Source organism: Mustela nivalis, assembly GCF_964662115.1.
Source record: "Mustela nivalis genome assembly, chromosome: 1".
Taxonomy (NCBI): domain Eukaryota; kingdom Metazoa; phylum Chordata; class Mammalia; order Carnivora; family Mustelidae; genus Mustela; species Mustela nivalis.
The window spans coordinates 196,839,570-196,856,462 of NC_139020.1; the positions used below are offsets into that span (position 1 = coordinate 196,839,570).

Sequence of the window (16,893 nt, forward strand, 5' to 3'; positions counted from 1 at the left end):
TGGCCGCTTAACTGATTGAGCCACCCAGGCACCCTACTTTTTTAAAGTTTTAATAGATTCATAGGATATTGTACTTTTAACTTCAAAGAATAAAAAAAAAAAAATTAAAAACAACCCTCTCTTTTAAAGCAAATCCAGTGAAATGGTATGAGTGATATGGTAGAAAATTAAGAAAGATTTGAAAGAGGGTGTCCAAAGACACCTCTCTGGAGAATTTCAGCCAAGGAGGGAAGGAAAACCTGGGGTAGTGGCTAGAGGGGAGTAATAATTCTTACTATGCCAACTCATTGTGGTGATCATAATATGTGACACATTAAGCACCCAGCAGGCACCTAGAAAAAGAGCTATCACACTGCTTCTCCCACCCCCACCAACAATAGGGAAGTCAGGAGACGACTTCAAAGGTCTAATCAGTAGTAAACCAACATACGGAAATATATTCTCTTTCAGCAGTTATCAAAGAAATAAAAGCAAGCAATAATGGGATACAGTTTTCATTAACTAGATCAGGAAAATAATTTTTAAAATCTGAAAGTACTCACACAAGCTAGAGTTCAAAGGTCACCGCAACACATCCACTCATACTGACAGCAGGTGGTGTCTCAGGGCTCATGGTAGCACTTGCTGCCATTTCAGTGCCACCTCAAATGGGTAGCACCAACGTGCTCTCTCCCTCCTACCATACACCCCACCCTCACCCACCTGTGGGAGAAAAATATAACCACCAAAAAAAATCACATTGAAAAAAAGTTTATTTAAAAAAGTTCTAGCAGCAAGAACAGTAACAAAACAAAAGGAGAGACGGACAAACAAAACAAGAAGGAGGTTGTGTTCTGTGGGGACTTGTCTCCATTCTTTAATCTAGTTCTTTATACCGAGCAAACATGACTCTTCGCACAGCATCTCGGTAAGTCTCGTTGGACTGTCTCTTGTTGGTTCTTCCTGGAGCCCCCACACTGGGCCCCCTCATCCGGCCTTCAGTCTGTAACACAAAGACAAACAATGAAGTGGGCTCTATCAATTAATAAGCCTCAGGTCTGGCCTTTGATTACAAGTATTTCTGGACCAGTAAGGATCAGGATTTGGGGGAATTTTTTAGAATGTTTAATTAATAAACAAAACCCAAGATGAATTAGGAGGGTGGTGATGCCATGACTTCAGGATACAGGATTTAATACCAGACATGAGAAGCCAGTCTCCTGCAGTTGGCATGTTCAGAGGGGGACCAAGCCAACACAAAATGGGCAACGTTCCCTCTCAAAACCTTTGCTCTCTTCTGTTCCTGACCTAAGTGAGGCAGAGCCCTTTATGAGAACCAGGACTAACCTCGCCCTCCTCATATTTTAGTTATTTCAGTTCCTCAGATGATGATGCCTCTCAGATGCTTTTGTTCCTTTTACTGCAGGTTCCCTGGTTTTTGTCACCAAATGATTTGCCAGTTTCAAATTGCCTGATTCCTGTAATACCCCACCTTTTACTCCGTGTAAGAGTAAGATGAGCCCCATTTCCACTTTTCTCCTTCTCCCACAGCCAACCAAAATTACAAGGGCCCAGAATGCCTATCTATCATCCAGTAATCAAGACTGACTGAAAGAGAGAACGTTAAGTACATTCCAGGTTCAGGCCACCCCCAAAAGATGGAAACCATTTCACCTCCTCTGCTGAAGCCAATCCGGGATGGCCATACCCGAGGCCCGCCCCCTTCCTCCAGCCAGCGGTCTGCTGGACACAGCCTCCTTTGTTGCTACTGTCGATTCCTTCTTTACCAACAGGTTTGCGATCACTGCAAAAGGAGCAGATGTACTTACAAACCATCACTTTCAAAGTGACCCTAATAAAAACCTCTGTTGTCCTGATTCACATTTGCTTCCTCTGAAGTGTATTAGGGAATACTTCTGAGTGCCTGCTATCTATGCAACAGGCTTTGGTCCTACAGAGATGCCCAAGACCCATCCCTATTCATGGGGAAGGACATGAAAAGGATAACTCAGCCAGGGACGTGGGATCAGGAGACATTTATGGAAATACATCAGAGAAGACACAAGCTCTGAAGGAGCATCACCAACAATGACGAATTCCAACAAGAGGGTACATCCGAACTGACTAAAAAGTATGAGAGGAAAGGAGGCCATAAATAAGAAGTTAGAGAATACAATTTGTCTAGGAGAGGAATTGTAGGAACTGACAAAGGCTTCTTGGGCTAGACTGGAAAGCCTCGAAACTTCACGCTAAATCATGATTCTGGACTTCATCCTTTGGGACAAAAAAACCCCTGGACTCCAGGCCTCCTTCTTAGCAAGGTATGCCCTCACAAAAAGGTAAGTTTTAGGAGATTTCTGTTCACAAAATGGTTTTGGTGCCAGGGTAGAGAGTACACTAGAGGTTGAAGAACAGAGATGGAGAATAAAGAGTCCAATTTGGAGGTGAGCTAGAATGGGGGAAAAAGCTTAATTAGGGACATGGCCAGTAACGATAAAGGGGAAAAAGCGGGAAGACTGGGTCAGACCAGGCAGGCCATGATGCAGTGATGTCACTACTCTGAAAGAGGATCACACAGCAGGTTTAGCAGGACTGGAACTGAATATGATATGGAATATAATACTGAGTTATTGCTTAGAGTGAGGAGCCTAAGAGGTCTCCACAAGGACATTCCCAGGAGGTAAACTGAAATAGTAATTTTGCACTCAGAAAACCAAACTGCCTTGGAATGGAGTCATAGGGACCTGTTAGCTTGTTAGTGATGACTGTGGCCTTGGGTCTAGGCCAAGAGGTAGAACAACAAGAATTAAAGAGCACCGAGGGCAGAGTCCTGGAGAATATCTGGAATTGCCCAGAAAACTAAGAGAAGCATGGGAAAAGACTAAGAAGGAAGGGAACCAGCAGAATGTGTGTGATGGGTGCCAAGAATACAGAAGGGTATCTTTCTGCACCCAGCCCAGCTCACTCAGGGCTAAGGTGTCCTTCCTCCTTAATGACTCCTTTACCTTTGGCGTAGCCCAGTATATTTCGAATTGCAGAGAATGACCTAGTAGGATATTACATTGTTTAAGTGGTCCTTCCTTAGCACTTCTTAAGAATGCACCTGGGTGGCTCAGTGGGTTAAGCCTCTGCCTTCAGCTCAGGTCATGATCCCAGGGTCCTGGGATGGAGCCCCTCATTGGGCTCTCTGCTCGGCAGAGAGCCTGCCTTCCTTTCTCTCTCTGCCTGCCTATTTACCTACTTGTGATCTCTGTCAAATAAAGAAATAAAATCTTAAAAAAAAAAAAAAAGAAAAAGAAAAAAGAATGCAAACAGGGCACCTGGCTCAGTTGGTTGAGTGTCCAGCTCTTGTTTGGCTCAAGTCATGATCTCAGGGTTGTGGGATAAAGCCCCACGTCAAGCTCCATGATCAGCAGGGAGTCTGCTTGAGATTCTCTCTCCCTCTGCTCACGTGTGTGTATTCTCACTCTATCTCAAAATAAACAAATCTTAAAAAAATCACTCATCCTGGGCTGGCTGGGTGGCTCAGTGGGTTGGGTCGCTGCCTTCGGCTCGGGTCACGATCTTGGGGTCCTGGGATCAAGCCCTGCATCGGACTCTCTGCTCAGCAGGGAGGCTCCTTCCCACTCTCTCTGCCTGCCTCTCTGCCTACTTGTGATCTATCTCTCCCCCAGTCAAATAAATAATAAAATAAATAAAATCTTAAAAACAAACAAACAAACAAAAAACACTCATCCTTAAAAAAAATGCAAATAGGAAAAGCTAGAATAAAAATACCAGAGCTTATCATATTCAGTAAATAAGTATTTTTCATGAAGATCTCTTTTTGGTACTTACACACACGATTATTGGGCCATGATTAAAAAATAATCTTACTGTGGGCAGTGAGCAAATAAGTTGGGATGCTAGAGCCCCAGACCCCATCAACCCTCCTTTGGGGCCTTTCTCCATCAATGATCTCCCCCATCCCCAAAGGCATAATTTACCCTGGCTATTAGCTCTCTTTTGCTTACCAACATACAGACCTGTTCAAGTCTCATCAGATCAGCACCCTCCTTAAAATCATTTCATAACCTCCTGCTGCCCTAAGACAAAGTCTTAGCATGATATTCACGGAGTATGAACTTCCTGAGCTGGCCTCCATCAGGCTACTTATAATTTTTCAAATGCATCCTATGACTCCTCTCTCTCTCATCCACGACGTATGTGGTTTGCTCCAACTGAAATGACCTTTCCTTCTCCACTAGAATTGTCTGCTCTATGAGACACAGCATCACCTGAACCTTCCTTATTCTTATAGGTCTTGTCCACCTGAGTATTCCTTGCACTTAGCGCAGTGCCTAGACATGATGGGTTATCAACAAATTCTATCTAACTCTGCTGGGCTCCCCACCCTGAACTGACTAGAAATAAGCACAGGAATCTAGAGATAATATAGGTCTATCAGCAGCCAACCATTCATTCAGCACCTATGTGTGAGGACGGAGGTTCCCTAGAGAAAAAGCCTGAAAGAATGACATTATCAGGTCCACAGGAGGTACAGCATTACTGATGAGGAGAGAAGGAGAGCAGCTAAACAGCCAGCCAAACACATATATTCCCTGAGTGAAGCTGGGTGGTCAGAGGTTGGAATGAACCTCATACTCAAGGAGTTCAGAAAGAACCTGCTCCTGCTGACTTCAGTTATCCCTGAGAGAGAAAAAAGCAGTGCAGCTGGAGAAGAAGATGGTTTCACCATTAGGCCTTGAGGCTTAGGCTGAATGAAAAGTTCCTGGCTTACCTGTCAGTTTCCCTGGAGTATTTAATTCGTTTCCTTTCTGGAGAGTCAAAAGATTGGACCTTTTCCCTGCGATCACTTCCTCTTTCTTTAAACCTTCCCTGTTGGTAAGCAGAAGAAAAGACCTGAAATTTCCATTTAAGGGAGCTGAAATAGTGGGGAAAATTCGCTTTATTCCTTATAGTCCTTCTAAAGAGAAGGGGGTTTAACTGTTAACTCCTGGAATCTCTTGCTCCTTCACATACTCTTGAGAAAGCAGTGGCTTCTCTGACGGGTAAATTTGAGAAGAATGAACTGGTGTGCTTGTCCTACAGCTGTGTTTACCTTGTCTAAGGAGGTGCTCTCCAGTAGGCCTCCAGGGAGGATTCCTACCCATCACATAAGATCTGGCCTGGGCAGTGAAGCTTGTGGCTATCTGTAGGGGAGTCTGCCTAATTATGTGATCCAGGTAATAAGTCCATTTGGCTCTACGCTAAACTGCTTCTTCTAACTTAGCCTCTGATAGTAAAAAAAGGTATTTTAGCAGCCCTACCTTCACTGATTTTAAAAGCTGGGCAGGAAAGAAAAATGCTATTTGTTTGACCTGTTTGGAGACCTTAAACTACCACCCTTTTAAAATATATACATCAGGGGTGCCTGGGTAACTCAGTGGGTTAAGCCTCTGCCTTCGGCTCAGGTCATGTCTCAGGGTCCTGGGATTGAGCCCCGCATCAGGCTCTCTCCTTGGCAGGGAGCCTGCTTCCTCCTCTCTGTCTCTGCCTGCCTCTCTAACTACTTGTGCTCTCTGTCAAATAAATAAATAAAATCTTAAAAAATATATATATATCAATTTTATTAAAGTATAATTTTATAAACAATGAAGTGCACCCATTATAATGTAGTTTGATGGGTTTTGATAAATGTATACACCATCTTTTAGGTCCTCTTCACTCTCTGTCTTCAGTACAGCCTACAAATTCCACACCAGAGAGTAAAGAGTTGAGGTCAAGGGAGTTAATAGGTCATCAAAACTTACCTCCTGTTCTCTCCTTTCCAGATAGGCTAGCTCCTGCTCAGATTGTTTTATCTTCCGATGGATTTCCAGGTTTTGCTGAGAAGATAGAAAGTTCTAGGAGTACAGGTCTAGAAAAAGTGGTCCTAGAAAATGCCTCTAGGTCTTTCCCAATAGCTACTTTAGGACTGTGGCTTCTTTCACTGACCAACTCTCCTGAGTGATCACTGTACCCTGCAATCAACAATTCCTAACCAGACTGGCTTTAGGCTCTCCAGTAGGAACCCAAGTTGTAACGCTGGCTTGTCACACAGATTAATTACATGGTGTGGTACAAGAGAGACCTTCATTCTACTTCTCTCCAAATGCAGAAAACAGGGGCACCTGGGTGCCCCAGTCAGTTAACTGTCTGACTCTTGATTTCAGCTTAGGTCATCTCAGGGTCATGAGATTAAGTCCCGAATCAGGCTCAGTGCTCAGGAGGGAGTCTGCTTGAGATTCTCTCCCTTTGCCCCTCCTGCCTCCATAGCCCACCCTGCACTCTGTCTCTCAAATAAATAAAAACTTTTTAAAAAAATGCAGAAAACACAAAACTGGTTTATAGGTTTTTATCTAAAGTAAAAATTATGAGAGAGGGGAATCTGAGCACCTCAGTGGAGAAAACTGAATGCCCACATGATTTTCCTACTACCACCATCACTACCACCACCACCACTCACCATCCTCGAACACTATCCTCTTTTGCAAGCATCCAGAAAAAATGAAAAGGAGAACCCAAGGTGCTAAAAGAACAAAAAGACTGCTTGGAGAGTCCTGTGTTCTTTAAGGGTCCCACACTTCTCGAACATGGCTCTACTACACAATACTCTCCAACATATGTAAGAAACTTAAGGGGTCCAGTACAGTATGGATGGGGATTCTTTGCACTGCATCACTGCAAGGAAAGGAAAAAAAGTACTACAGTCCACTTTCCACTATCCCAGAGTCAGTTCAATTCGTGGATTCACCAGATTTCTGGCTCCTCTATCCTGACATCAGCCATTTATTAGCATTTTCATCAGAGAGCTGAAATCTATTATTATTTAATTTTATATATCCTTTAACTTTTTTTTCATTTAATTTTTTAAAAAGTAAGCTCTACACCCAATGTGGGGCTTGAACTCACAACCCCAAGATCAAGAGTCACATGCTCTACAGACTGGGGAAGCCAGGCGTCTCCAAAGAGCTGAAATTTGAATGTGTCAGTCTCATGACTGAGAATTCGAGGTCAAAGGGACCTGGGAGGTAATCTGTTGCAGGGATTGTGAGGAACTTCTCAGACCCCTAGAAACTCTGCAGAGCCTCCACAGAGGCAGCTGGGAGAAAAGGGGGGCCTATTACCAAAAGCAGAGCTTCTCAGCTTTTAGCTACATAAGACTTTGGACTTTATATTGAAGGAAAGTCTAAATCTGATTTCCTCACCCGCTCTAGCAACATCTGCTAGAGAAGGAGTGTGAAATAAATCACCCTAGACTGAGAACAAGAGTCTATCTAGGGGTTTTATTTGTCCAGAATTTGGCTCTTTGGCCAGTACATCTGAGCGGGAAGATGCAGGGGAGGGCCAGTGTGTGTCAGGTTAACTCTCTAACAGCAGACGTTGTGCCCCCGCTTACAGCAGTGACTCACCACATGAAGAGATGGCAGAATGTGACCCACCTTTGGGAAAACTGCACAGTATCAGAACTAGACAGAACCAGAGGAAGCCATCAAATACCACAGGAGAGAAGAGGCTTATCTGAAGTCCAATTGTTAGGTTAATAGAAGAGCTATGATGAGAACTCAGCAAACAAGCCTCCGACTTGATGACTCCCTCCCCTCCTGTCTTCAGCACAGCCCCGGAGTCTGGGGCTCAAGCCCCAGCCATGCTGCCTGCCAAGGTTTCTGAAGGTGCGCACAGCCTTAATGCAAAGCAACTCCTGACAAAAGGTGGAGGAACAATTCATTGGACTGTAATACATGATGGTAAGAGGCCAACGTTTGAAAGGTCAGGGCCGCTACCCCATACCTTGTGCAGGTCTGAGAGCTGCTGGTGTTTGATCAGAACTTCTTTGTTGGGAAACTGCCTTCTGCAGAGCAGACAAGCCAGTTTATTCCAGTCAGTGAGTTTATCTTCTTCGTTCTCCTTCTTGGTCAGCTCCTCCCTCTGTTGGGGCTGGGCTGTGCGGGGCTGTGGAGGAGGCGTCTGCTCCTCCTCTTCTTCCTCCTCATAGTCACTGTCTCCTCCATATTCACCCAGGAGGCCGATGAGTGGGTTTACCACCTTAGGCTGAAGGGAGAAGGCCAGAGATTAACACCAACCTCAACCTATACTGTGGGGCCTGTTTTCTGGATATTCCAATATGGGTATCTCATTTCTTTTCTTTTAGTTTGAATAGTGAACTGGGCTTAAAATGATGATTAATGATTAAAATGATGATTAATGACCACACTGCTCATTTCCCTCATGGAAGCAACATATTCAAGCTTGACTTTTCTTCTGGATTGCTCAGATAAAACCAGAAAGATTCCCTCAGAAGTGACTCTAGCAACAGAACAGTGAAGAGAAAGAAGGGAAAGGAGAACTGACATGGAGGCAGGGAGAGTTAAGAAGTTACAGGTTACAAAGAGGAAGAGAAAGCAGCAATCCCTCAGGTTACCGTAACCCAGGAGAAAAGGAAAGATAAAATTTATGAAGGGCAACAGTAACTCCTACAGCAAAAGGGATTTAGGAGGTGGACCAAAAGCAAATGAAGAATAAGCTCTCAGGTAGACACTGAGCTCCTGAGCAAGGCAAAGGCATGGCCAGGACTGATGCTACAATGAATTAAACTAATAATGGGACATGGGAAGAGTATTTATCAGTAATTTATAGGATTGTGAAATAATGATGCATGGTCATGGGCTTGTGACCAATCGAAATAAAAAATAAAGCATGATCACTATTGCTACATATTTACATTTAATCAGAATCAGATTAGAGGAGACCATCACTTTAATGCATCTAAAAAACGGGTACTAATTTTAGCATCATTCACTTTGGCCAGACAGGTAAACCATAAAAACGACCACACATGCACTCCACACCTGTGTTTCGTACACAGCACCAAAAGGCAGGAAAAATTGGGGCCAGGAAAATAGATCTTTTAGAAGGATTAACAAGACCAAGATTATAACTTAAAAAGAGCCAGACATTCCCTTGTCTGATGGGAATGGTGCAGGGTGTCTATTAGCAGACAGGAACATTTATCTCATGCTCATACTCAAGGGAAGTCCTTGTTTGTCCAGTAGAGAGAACAAAAGGACCAACACCCAAGTGAAACATCAGTCTTTGAACTTCCCTTCCCATTTAGAACCAACCCGATCCCCAGCTCCAGCCCCAGCCCTGAGTGTTGGCTTAGCCTTACTGGTGGAGGACTTTCTTCCTTCTTCACAGTGGGAGGCAGGGGCTTCTTAAAGACGTCCTCTGGGGGGGCTGTCCCCTCAGTGGCATTTTCCTGAAACTGATTAAACCCATAATTCTTATATGATACTCATAAAAAAGCTGGGCTAAGAACCCTGTTGAATTTAATCAGATTTTCCAAAAACTCCTAATTTGTGAAGTATCTGAAATGTTGTTATAATGATTTTAAAATAAAAAGCCTTTGAAAACATAACATTCAGTATATAGTGAGTGATCACTATATGTTAGGCACCAGATGAGACATTTATATGCATTATTGTCCTCAGACTTTACTATAACCCTCCCAGATAGGCATTAATGCCCTTATTTTACAAAGGATTGGGAATACGGTTGTGAAGTTTCCCTTGCTTCTGTGCACTCTCTTTCCTGACAAGTAAATAAAATCTTAAAAAAAAAAAAAAGAGCAAGTGGCAAAAGCTGAATCCAAATATTATAAATAATTAAGTATTATAGAACTATGGAAAAACTACTTAAGAGCAAATATAAACAGAGCAGAGAATACAGAATGGTAACCTCTGCTACAATTACAACTACAGAAATGTGTATACAGAGTCAAGCACTGAAGAGGGGGTGTAGGAAAGTGAAACTACGTGGAGCCCAGGCGTTAGGGTTTAGCTGAGTCACTTTGTTCTGCCATCCACATTTTTGCCTTTGTGAAGGAGTGACCACCAGCTGTAAGATGCAAGGGGATTGTCTGCTTTTTTGGTAACTTCACACCTCAACCCTAGATCTCCTTTATAATGCCTTTATTTGAATCTGTAACTGTCTGGTAAAGAAGATTCCCAAGTCCTCTTACCCTTGTCACTCCTCGGTCTTTTTTCTCCTTTCCATCTCTTTTAGATGCTTCCTTCTTACTACTTGACTTTCCTTGACTGGTGGACTTCTTTTCCTTGATCTCTTCTTCTTCAGGTGATCCAGGGTCCTGGGGCACATAGACTTCTTGCTGCAATTTAGTTAGAAACTGTTAAGTCTGCAGAATATCTCACTTCCCCAGTTAATTCTAGGTCTAAGGAACAAGTTCCCTTCTGGGAGAAAGAACAGCTCTCTCCCTCACAAGCCTAAGAAGAGACCGCATCAAACAATCTTGAAACCCACTCCAGGGGCTAGGACCTATCCAGACCACTCACTGTCCATTTTTCCAAGAGCAGCACTATTCTTACCTATAATGCCACAAAGCACTGATTTTCTCTATAGGCAACAGTTAACACAAAGGTCACCATCTGTAAATCCTGAATGAACACAACTCAGTAAATACAACTCAATATACGATGTGGACTTCAAAAAACACCAGGCTAGACATGAGATACAGACAGTGTAACAGCAGCTGCCAGAAACGGAGAAGTACTTAAACTTCCATGAGATTTAAACTTTTCCACTTTTCATGTAATAAGCAACCAAAAATCCAGGGAATAAAATCTTCAAACCAACAAATTATAGGTACTTTTCTCAAAAGAATCACTGATAAGCAACCAAAAATCCAGGGAATAAAATCTTCAAACCAACAAATTATAGGTACTTTTCTCAAAAGAATCACTGATAAGCAACCAAAAATCCAGGGAATAAAATCTTCAAACCAACAAATTATAGGTACTTTTCTCAAAAGAATCACTGATAAAGTAAACAAACCAAAAACTCACCTGGGTGTTTGGGTCATAGTAAGTTCCTGCCAAAGGGTCATAATAGTAGCCAGTAGCAGAATCATATATGTAGCAGTCAGATGATGCTAGCGGGAATAAAACCAGAGCCAATGTTAGTCCCTGTCCAGTGGAGCCCTGCTGTGGGACTGAGAACAACCCAAGCACGGGGCCAGCCAACCCACACAGGTGCAGAACATGCAGACGGTGCTCTCTGAATAAGCATCCCCAGTCAATGGTATTTCTTGCTAACTCTGTGACCACAAAGATCTCAATTAATGAGCAGTCAAGTCAAAAAGAGCAACAAAAATAAAACAAGTGACTCACACTGTTGTCCTTGTCGATTTGTATCTGAAGCCCAGTCTGAATTTCTGCCTCCTCCTCTCCTGTCTCGGAAATACTTTTTACCCTATCACAGAAAGGCTAGTTAAAATTATGGAACTTCTGATAGCCCTTACCAGTCACCCGCTGGAGAAAATTCAAGATGACTCTTCCAGTCACTTGAGGATTTTGACAGAGCACTCCCCAGCTGCTGAAGCCTACCTGATAGTAGTGCATGTGGTCAGAATGGTCCCCAGAATCATTTCTGCAACAAATAACACAACACATCTTGAGTCTGCTACAAAAAGCCATTTGAGAATTGCTAACCCTATGGATTTGCCAAGAAACTAACTTTTGCCCATTCTGCAGGGAAAGAAATGGATCCAGAGCAAGCAGGCCCGGCAGTACAGAGATTCCTCCTACACAGCTGCTGCTGGAGCAGAACAGCAAACGAGCTGAGGTGCCAGAGCACGATCTGCCCCATCCTCCAAGCCTGCCTCTCTGATACAGCCGCTTCCCAGTGACCACTCCTGGGTCAAGGTAAGTACAAGAATGAAGGGGAATCAGATTTCCTGGTACCATGGAGGCATGAACAGGGTCAGGGGAGTGTGGAGTCAGGACAGCATTTTCTTAGGATTCCAAGGGGCAAGGATGTATTGAGATTCTTCTCCACATCCAAGACTGTATCATTTGGAACCCAAAGATACCAGGCAGTGAAGAGGGAAGGCACTAAAGTACCTAGTACTGCTATTTCAGGAAAAAACAAACAAACAAAAACAAAAACAAAAGACAACTAGAGTCAGAATAAGCCAAGCTACAGAAAAAGAAAACATGTACACATATCTGAAGAAATCCACACGGGAAGGTACCATGTCTTACTATCTCTACCTTTTAGGAGTTGCCTCCCAAGAACTTGAGTAGGGGACTCACAAAGGAGCCCCACTCCTCCGCCTTACCTTCGTTTTCCGGTGGCCAAGTTTACAGCTACCATCTTCCCATCAATACTAAATGGTGGATCAAGGTTCTGCAAAATCTTCACTACACGAAGAGCTTCCTGGGAAACCAAAGACAAATTGCAGCACAAAGAGAGAAAAGGCCATGTCCTTTGAAAGAGAACTAAATGTGGATTTTCCTTCTCAAAAGAAAAATTTACTGAACATTACGTTCTGGCTATAATTATAATAGTAAGAGCAAACTGGCAAAAATAGGCAACTCCAGATGAAGGGCTGATCAGAATAGTGATCACAGTAGACATCAGTTTCTGGTACTGATATCAGAAATTCAAATCCTCTTCTTTTAGGCTGCAACTCTCACTGCATCAAATATGGTTTACGAAGTCTCTTGTGACTTCTAAACATGAAATCTAAAAAATACCAACGAGGGGCACCTGGGTGGCTCAGTCAATTGCCCACCTGCCTTTTTTTTTTTTTTTAACTTTTTAAAAAAGATTTTATTTATTGATTTGATAGATCACAAGTAGACAGAAAGGCAGGCAGAGAGAGGGGGAAGTAGACTCCCCGCTGAGCAGAGAGCCAGATATGGGGCTTGATTCCAGCACCCTGAGATCATGACCTGAGCCAAAGGCAGAGGCTTTAACCCACTGAGCCATCCAGTGCCCCGACCATCTGCCTTTGGTTCAGGTCATGATCCCAGGGTTCTAGGGTCCTGGGATCAAGTCCCCCGTCGGGCTTCCTGCTCAGTGGGGAGGCTGCTTCTCCCTCTGCCTCTGCCACCCCCACCCAAACTCGTGCCCTTTCTCTCTCAAAAAAAAATCTTAAAAAAAAAAAAAAATATCAAGGATTTTCATTACTACTTTCATGTTATTTCCATAGAAAAGGGCCCCACAACTAAAAATTCAAGCCACAGGAATCTCTTAAACAACATTTTAAGGAAAAAGAGAATATGTCCTGTTACCATCAAATATAAAATCATTTATGGCTGAGCAAAACAAATTTAAGAAACCAGAAAATTTACTAAAGCTTGCAAGGTTCAGTACACAGATTCTTCACAAGTAACTAAGTTCTCATGTTATTTTAATTGGACATTGTAAATACCAAAAGACAAAACCAAATCTAGAAAAATGCTCAGAGTTCTAACTTTCAAAGGCAGTCCCTTCCTTTGAATGAACATTACACCTAAAGGAAAGAACAAGAGGGTTTTTGATACCAGGTAGCACATGAGAATTCCAATGACAAGGAAGTCCTTCAAACCTTCTTAAGGTTTCTATAGCCAACTGCCCCTTGGCCATTCCAAGGCAGAGGAAACTTACCGCATGGGAGTCGAGGTCAATAAAGCCATAAGTGTGGCCCATGGGGCCGGTTCTGTTCTTGATGATACGGACATTGGCAGTAGTAAGGCGGACGTAGGGTTCCAGCACTTCTACTATGACCTCAGGTGGAGTGGAACGATAGATGCGCTTTAGCATAATTGCTGAACGAACCACATACGAATGGGAGGAGCAAGGAAAGAGAGAAAGGTTAATTTTCAAAGCCGCCAGAGCCTGATTGTCCTTTTTTACTGCAGATGCTACTCTGCTCTAGCAAGGCTGATTCTATAAAACATTGCTGGGTCATACACTTCAAACATTTCTTCGTCAATACTAAAATACTAAAATGATGTCTTGCTGTATTTGAATAGCAATTTGCTATTTGGAGGATGCAAGTTCCTCTTACTGGTTACAGCAATGCCTGCAGAAAGCAACAGCCTCCACAATCAGGCTGAACAGTTTTACTAGGGTGTGGGAAACACCTGGTACCTAACCACAAAACAGAACACCTATACTCTAACTGCCGTGGTCACAGGCTGGTTCGTGCCCTGACAAATCACTTACTTTTGCTCTCCCCATCCTGGCGTGTCTCCCCAGACCATGGTTCCTTCTCTCGGTCTCTTCGGAAGGTGAGCCCTTCCCTTCGAGGAGGTAGATACCTTTCTCCTTCTCTCTTTTGATGTCCCAAGCGTGGTTCTTGTCCTTCTTCTCTCTTCTTGGGTTCAGGTTCCTTATCAGCTGACCTTGGGGACTGGTTGGGTTGTTTTTCTGATGGTGCTGGTATGGATGTTTTCTGAGGCTGAGGATAGGTTATTAATTCTTGCTTGGCTTCTGTCACTATAGAAACAGAAACAGAAAGAGAGTCTCCAGCAGGTTTCATCCCAAAAACATTACTGCTGTGATTCCTCCTTACCTGCTACCAAATACTCATGGAATGCTTTTAATAGTCCCAGAAATAGCTACAAAAAATGTCCTTTAATAGATTTTAAGCCAGGCCAATGAGAAAGCACATGAAATAGTTCAAAGAAGCCAATCAAGTATTTAAATTTCATCTTATGAGTTTTCTACCACTTCTCAAACACTTAAATATAAGAAATCCTTCATGAGATGCTGGGCCTAACTATTTAAACCAATGATAAGAACAGATTTGGGAACAAAATTATCTTTGGTAATTGCCAGAAGTTTGGTAGAAACGTATATCCCAACTAGGAGTCTTCCTTCTTCCAGTGTTATAGTATTAAAACAGCCATCTAAAATTCTGTAAGATCACAGGTGCCCTCTTCTCTGGGGAAGCTAACAGACCTACCTGTGTATAGCTCATTCATTTGCAAAGAATTATAACGAGCAAATGCCCTCCAAAATATAAATGATTCATTTTAAATCTCTTTCTATAGCAGGACAATTTGTCCAATTAATTAGGAACATATTTTTGCAATGAATTCATTCTTGAAGGGTTCACAGGAAGCCAGGCGTTCAAAAAAATACATTCTATAGGACCAATGTAGAGATAACTTAACAGCAGTGATAAGCAACTAGTGAACACCTGCTTTACATGTTTCCAGGTTAAAGCTGTATCAGCCCTCTTAGTGGCAGGGCACCCAAGGGTATTTATAAACCAGCCATTCATTTGTTAGAATATACAGAGAAAGAAGTCCTTCTTCAGGGGAAAAACACGCAATTCTGCCTAATCTGAAGTAATGCAAACTAAAAATCTCAGTTATTTACTCACCTTCTCACAAGTTGGGTTGGCTTCTACAGCATCTAGAGCCTTCCTTAAAGATTTTCAGAACACCTGTTTCACAGTCCTCACTAGAGAGTAAAATCTCCACTGCAGGCCAAAAGGCTAAGAAACTCTTTGTAGACATACTAAGTTCTAAACTTGGAACAAACAGGTCCTTTAAAAGCTACCTGGATCCCTACACTGAACTGTATTTTTTTTTTTTAATATTTTATTTATTTGACAGAGAACACAAGTAGGCAGAGAGGTAGGCAGAGAGAGAGAGGATGGGAAGCAGGCCCTGCTAAGCAGAAAGTCTGACGCGGAGCTTGATCCCAGGACCCCGGATCATGACCTGAGCCGAAGGCAGAGGCTTTAACCCACTGAGCCACCCAGGCACCCCACATTGAACTATATTTTATGGTCATGCCCTAGCTCTGAATGTGTATTATCAAAAGCAGGGATATGACAGTCATTGCTGGGGCACCTGGGTGGCTTAGGTGGCTCAGCTGGTTGGGCATCTGCCTTGGCTCAGGCCATGATCCCAGAGTCCTGGGCTTGGGCTCCCTGCTGAGTAGGGAGCCTGCTTCTCCCTCTCTCTCTGCTGTTCCCCCTGCTTATGCACTTGCTCTATCTGTCAATATGTAAATTAGTAATCTTCAAAAAAAAAGTCATTGCTATAGGACTGTTGTTACAGATGCCTTTGACAGACTCTTTAAGGTTGCCTATCTAAAGGTTCTCTGGAGAAACTGACTTAAAGTTAAGTGACTGAGAACCTGGTAGGTTTATTCCTTTATAAAAACAACATATACCCAGGATGCCTGGGTGGCTCAGTTGGTTGAGCATCTGCCTTCGGCTCAGCTCATGATCCCAGGGTGCTAGGATCAAGTCCCACATCAGGCTTCTTGCTCAGTGGTAAGCCCGCTTCACCCTCTGCTTGCTGTTCCCCCTGCTTGTACTCTCTCTGACATAATAAATAAAATCTTAAAAATAAATAAAATTAAAAATACAAACAACATATAAATCTGATTATTTTCTCTTGTTTATTTTTTACTGTTACTTTACAAATATTTTTCTGTTGAAGATCCTGAAATGTTTATATAGAGCGTAAATAAGAAAACGATCCTGATAGCAGATGATTCTCAGTAACTACAAAGCAGTAGGGGATAAGGGTCACATGGCTGAATGCCATGGAGATTCTTTTTCAACCTCACATCCTTAAATGTATTCTAAATAACACTTCTTCTGACCTCTGGTCAGCTGCCCATTTAGTTCCCTCAATGTGAGGATCTGGCAACCCATCTCCTTCCCCTGGTGGAACTGAGATCCAATATCATTCACTAACAGGTAACACGAAGTTAGAGATCGCATCGCACTTCCAAGAGCTTTATAGATCAACTTGTATTTAGGGATGACCACTCTTAAAAGCCAAAGAGAGCATGAACTTTGTTTTGATCAATACACAAAACTACCACTACCACCTCTACCATCACTCACCTTCTCTTGAGCACTTGCAGAGTGAACATGAAGATCGGTGTCCAGCTACGCTGGCCTTACACTGCATGGGAAAGGGAAAGACTTCAATTTGACCAAAAACATTAAAAAAAATCTTGTGTTTATCCAACACAACATCACCTGCCAAACGTGAAAGAAATAAGCCATATCCCAGATCACCATAAAGCCTAACAAATCTGATGTCCCCCCACTCCTCACAGCTGGCAGACAGAATG

General features: G+C 42.9%; 1 protein-coding gene across 9 annotated transcripts in view; it reads right to left on the bottom strand.

Annotated features, from left to right (window-relative positions):
• Positions 1 to 734: 734 nt before the first annotated feature.
• RBM6 (RNA binding motif protein 6) overlaps positions 735 to 16,893 on the bottom strand; it is a 77,495-nt gene continuing 61,336 nt past the window's right edge. For 8 of the 9 annotated variants that reach the window (XM_082702953.1, XM_082702950.1, XM_082702948.1 and 5 more), the window contains 14 exons: positions 16,661 to 16,721; positions 14,011 to 14,283; positions 13,450 to 13,610; positions 12,137 to 12,234; positions 11,403 to 11,445; positions 11,187 to 11,268; positions 10,863 to 10,948; positions 10,022 to 10,168; positions 9,170 to 9,265; positions 7,792 to 8,052; positions 5,772 to 5,846; positions 4,760 to 4,857; positions 1,654 to 1,783; positions 735 to 982 (listed from right to left, as the gene is read on the bottom strand). In XM_082702953.1, coding sequence (XP_082559079.1) covers positions 857 to 982; positions 1,654 to 1,783; positions 4,760 to 4,857; positions 5,772 to 5,846; positions 7,792 to 8,052; positions 9,170 to 9,265; positions 10,022 to 10,168; positions 10,863 to 10,948; positions 11,187 to 11,268; positions 11,403 to 11,445; positions 12,137 to 12,234; positions 13,450 to 13,610; positions 14,011 to 14,283; positions 16,661 to 16,721 — 1,737 coding nt within the window. In that variant the 3' untranslated portion in view covers positions 735 to 856. Of the gene's footprint in view, positions 983 to 1,653; positions 1,784 to 4,759; positions 4,858 to 5,771; positions 5,847 to 7,791; positions 8,053 to 9,169; positions 9,266 to 10,021; positions 10,684 to 10,759; positions 10,949 to 11,186; positions 11,269 to 11,402; positions 11,446 to 12,136; positions 12,235 to 13,449; positions 13,611 to 14,010; positions 14,284 to 16,660; positions 16,722 to 16,893 lie in introns of those variants that run through there. The other variant, XM_082702947.1, reaches the window with a different exon arrangement.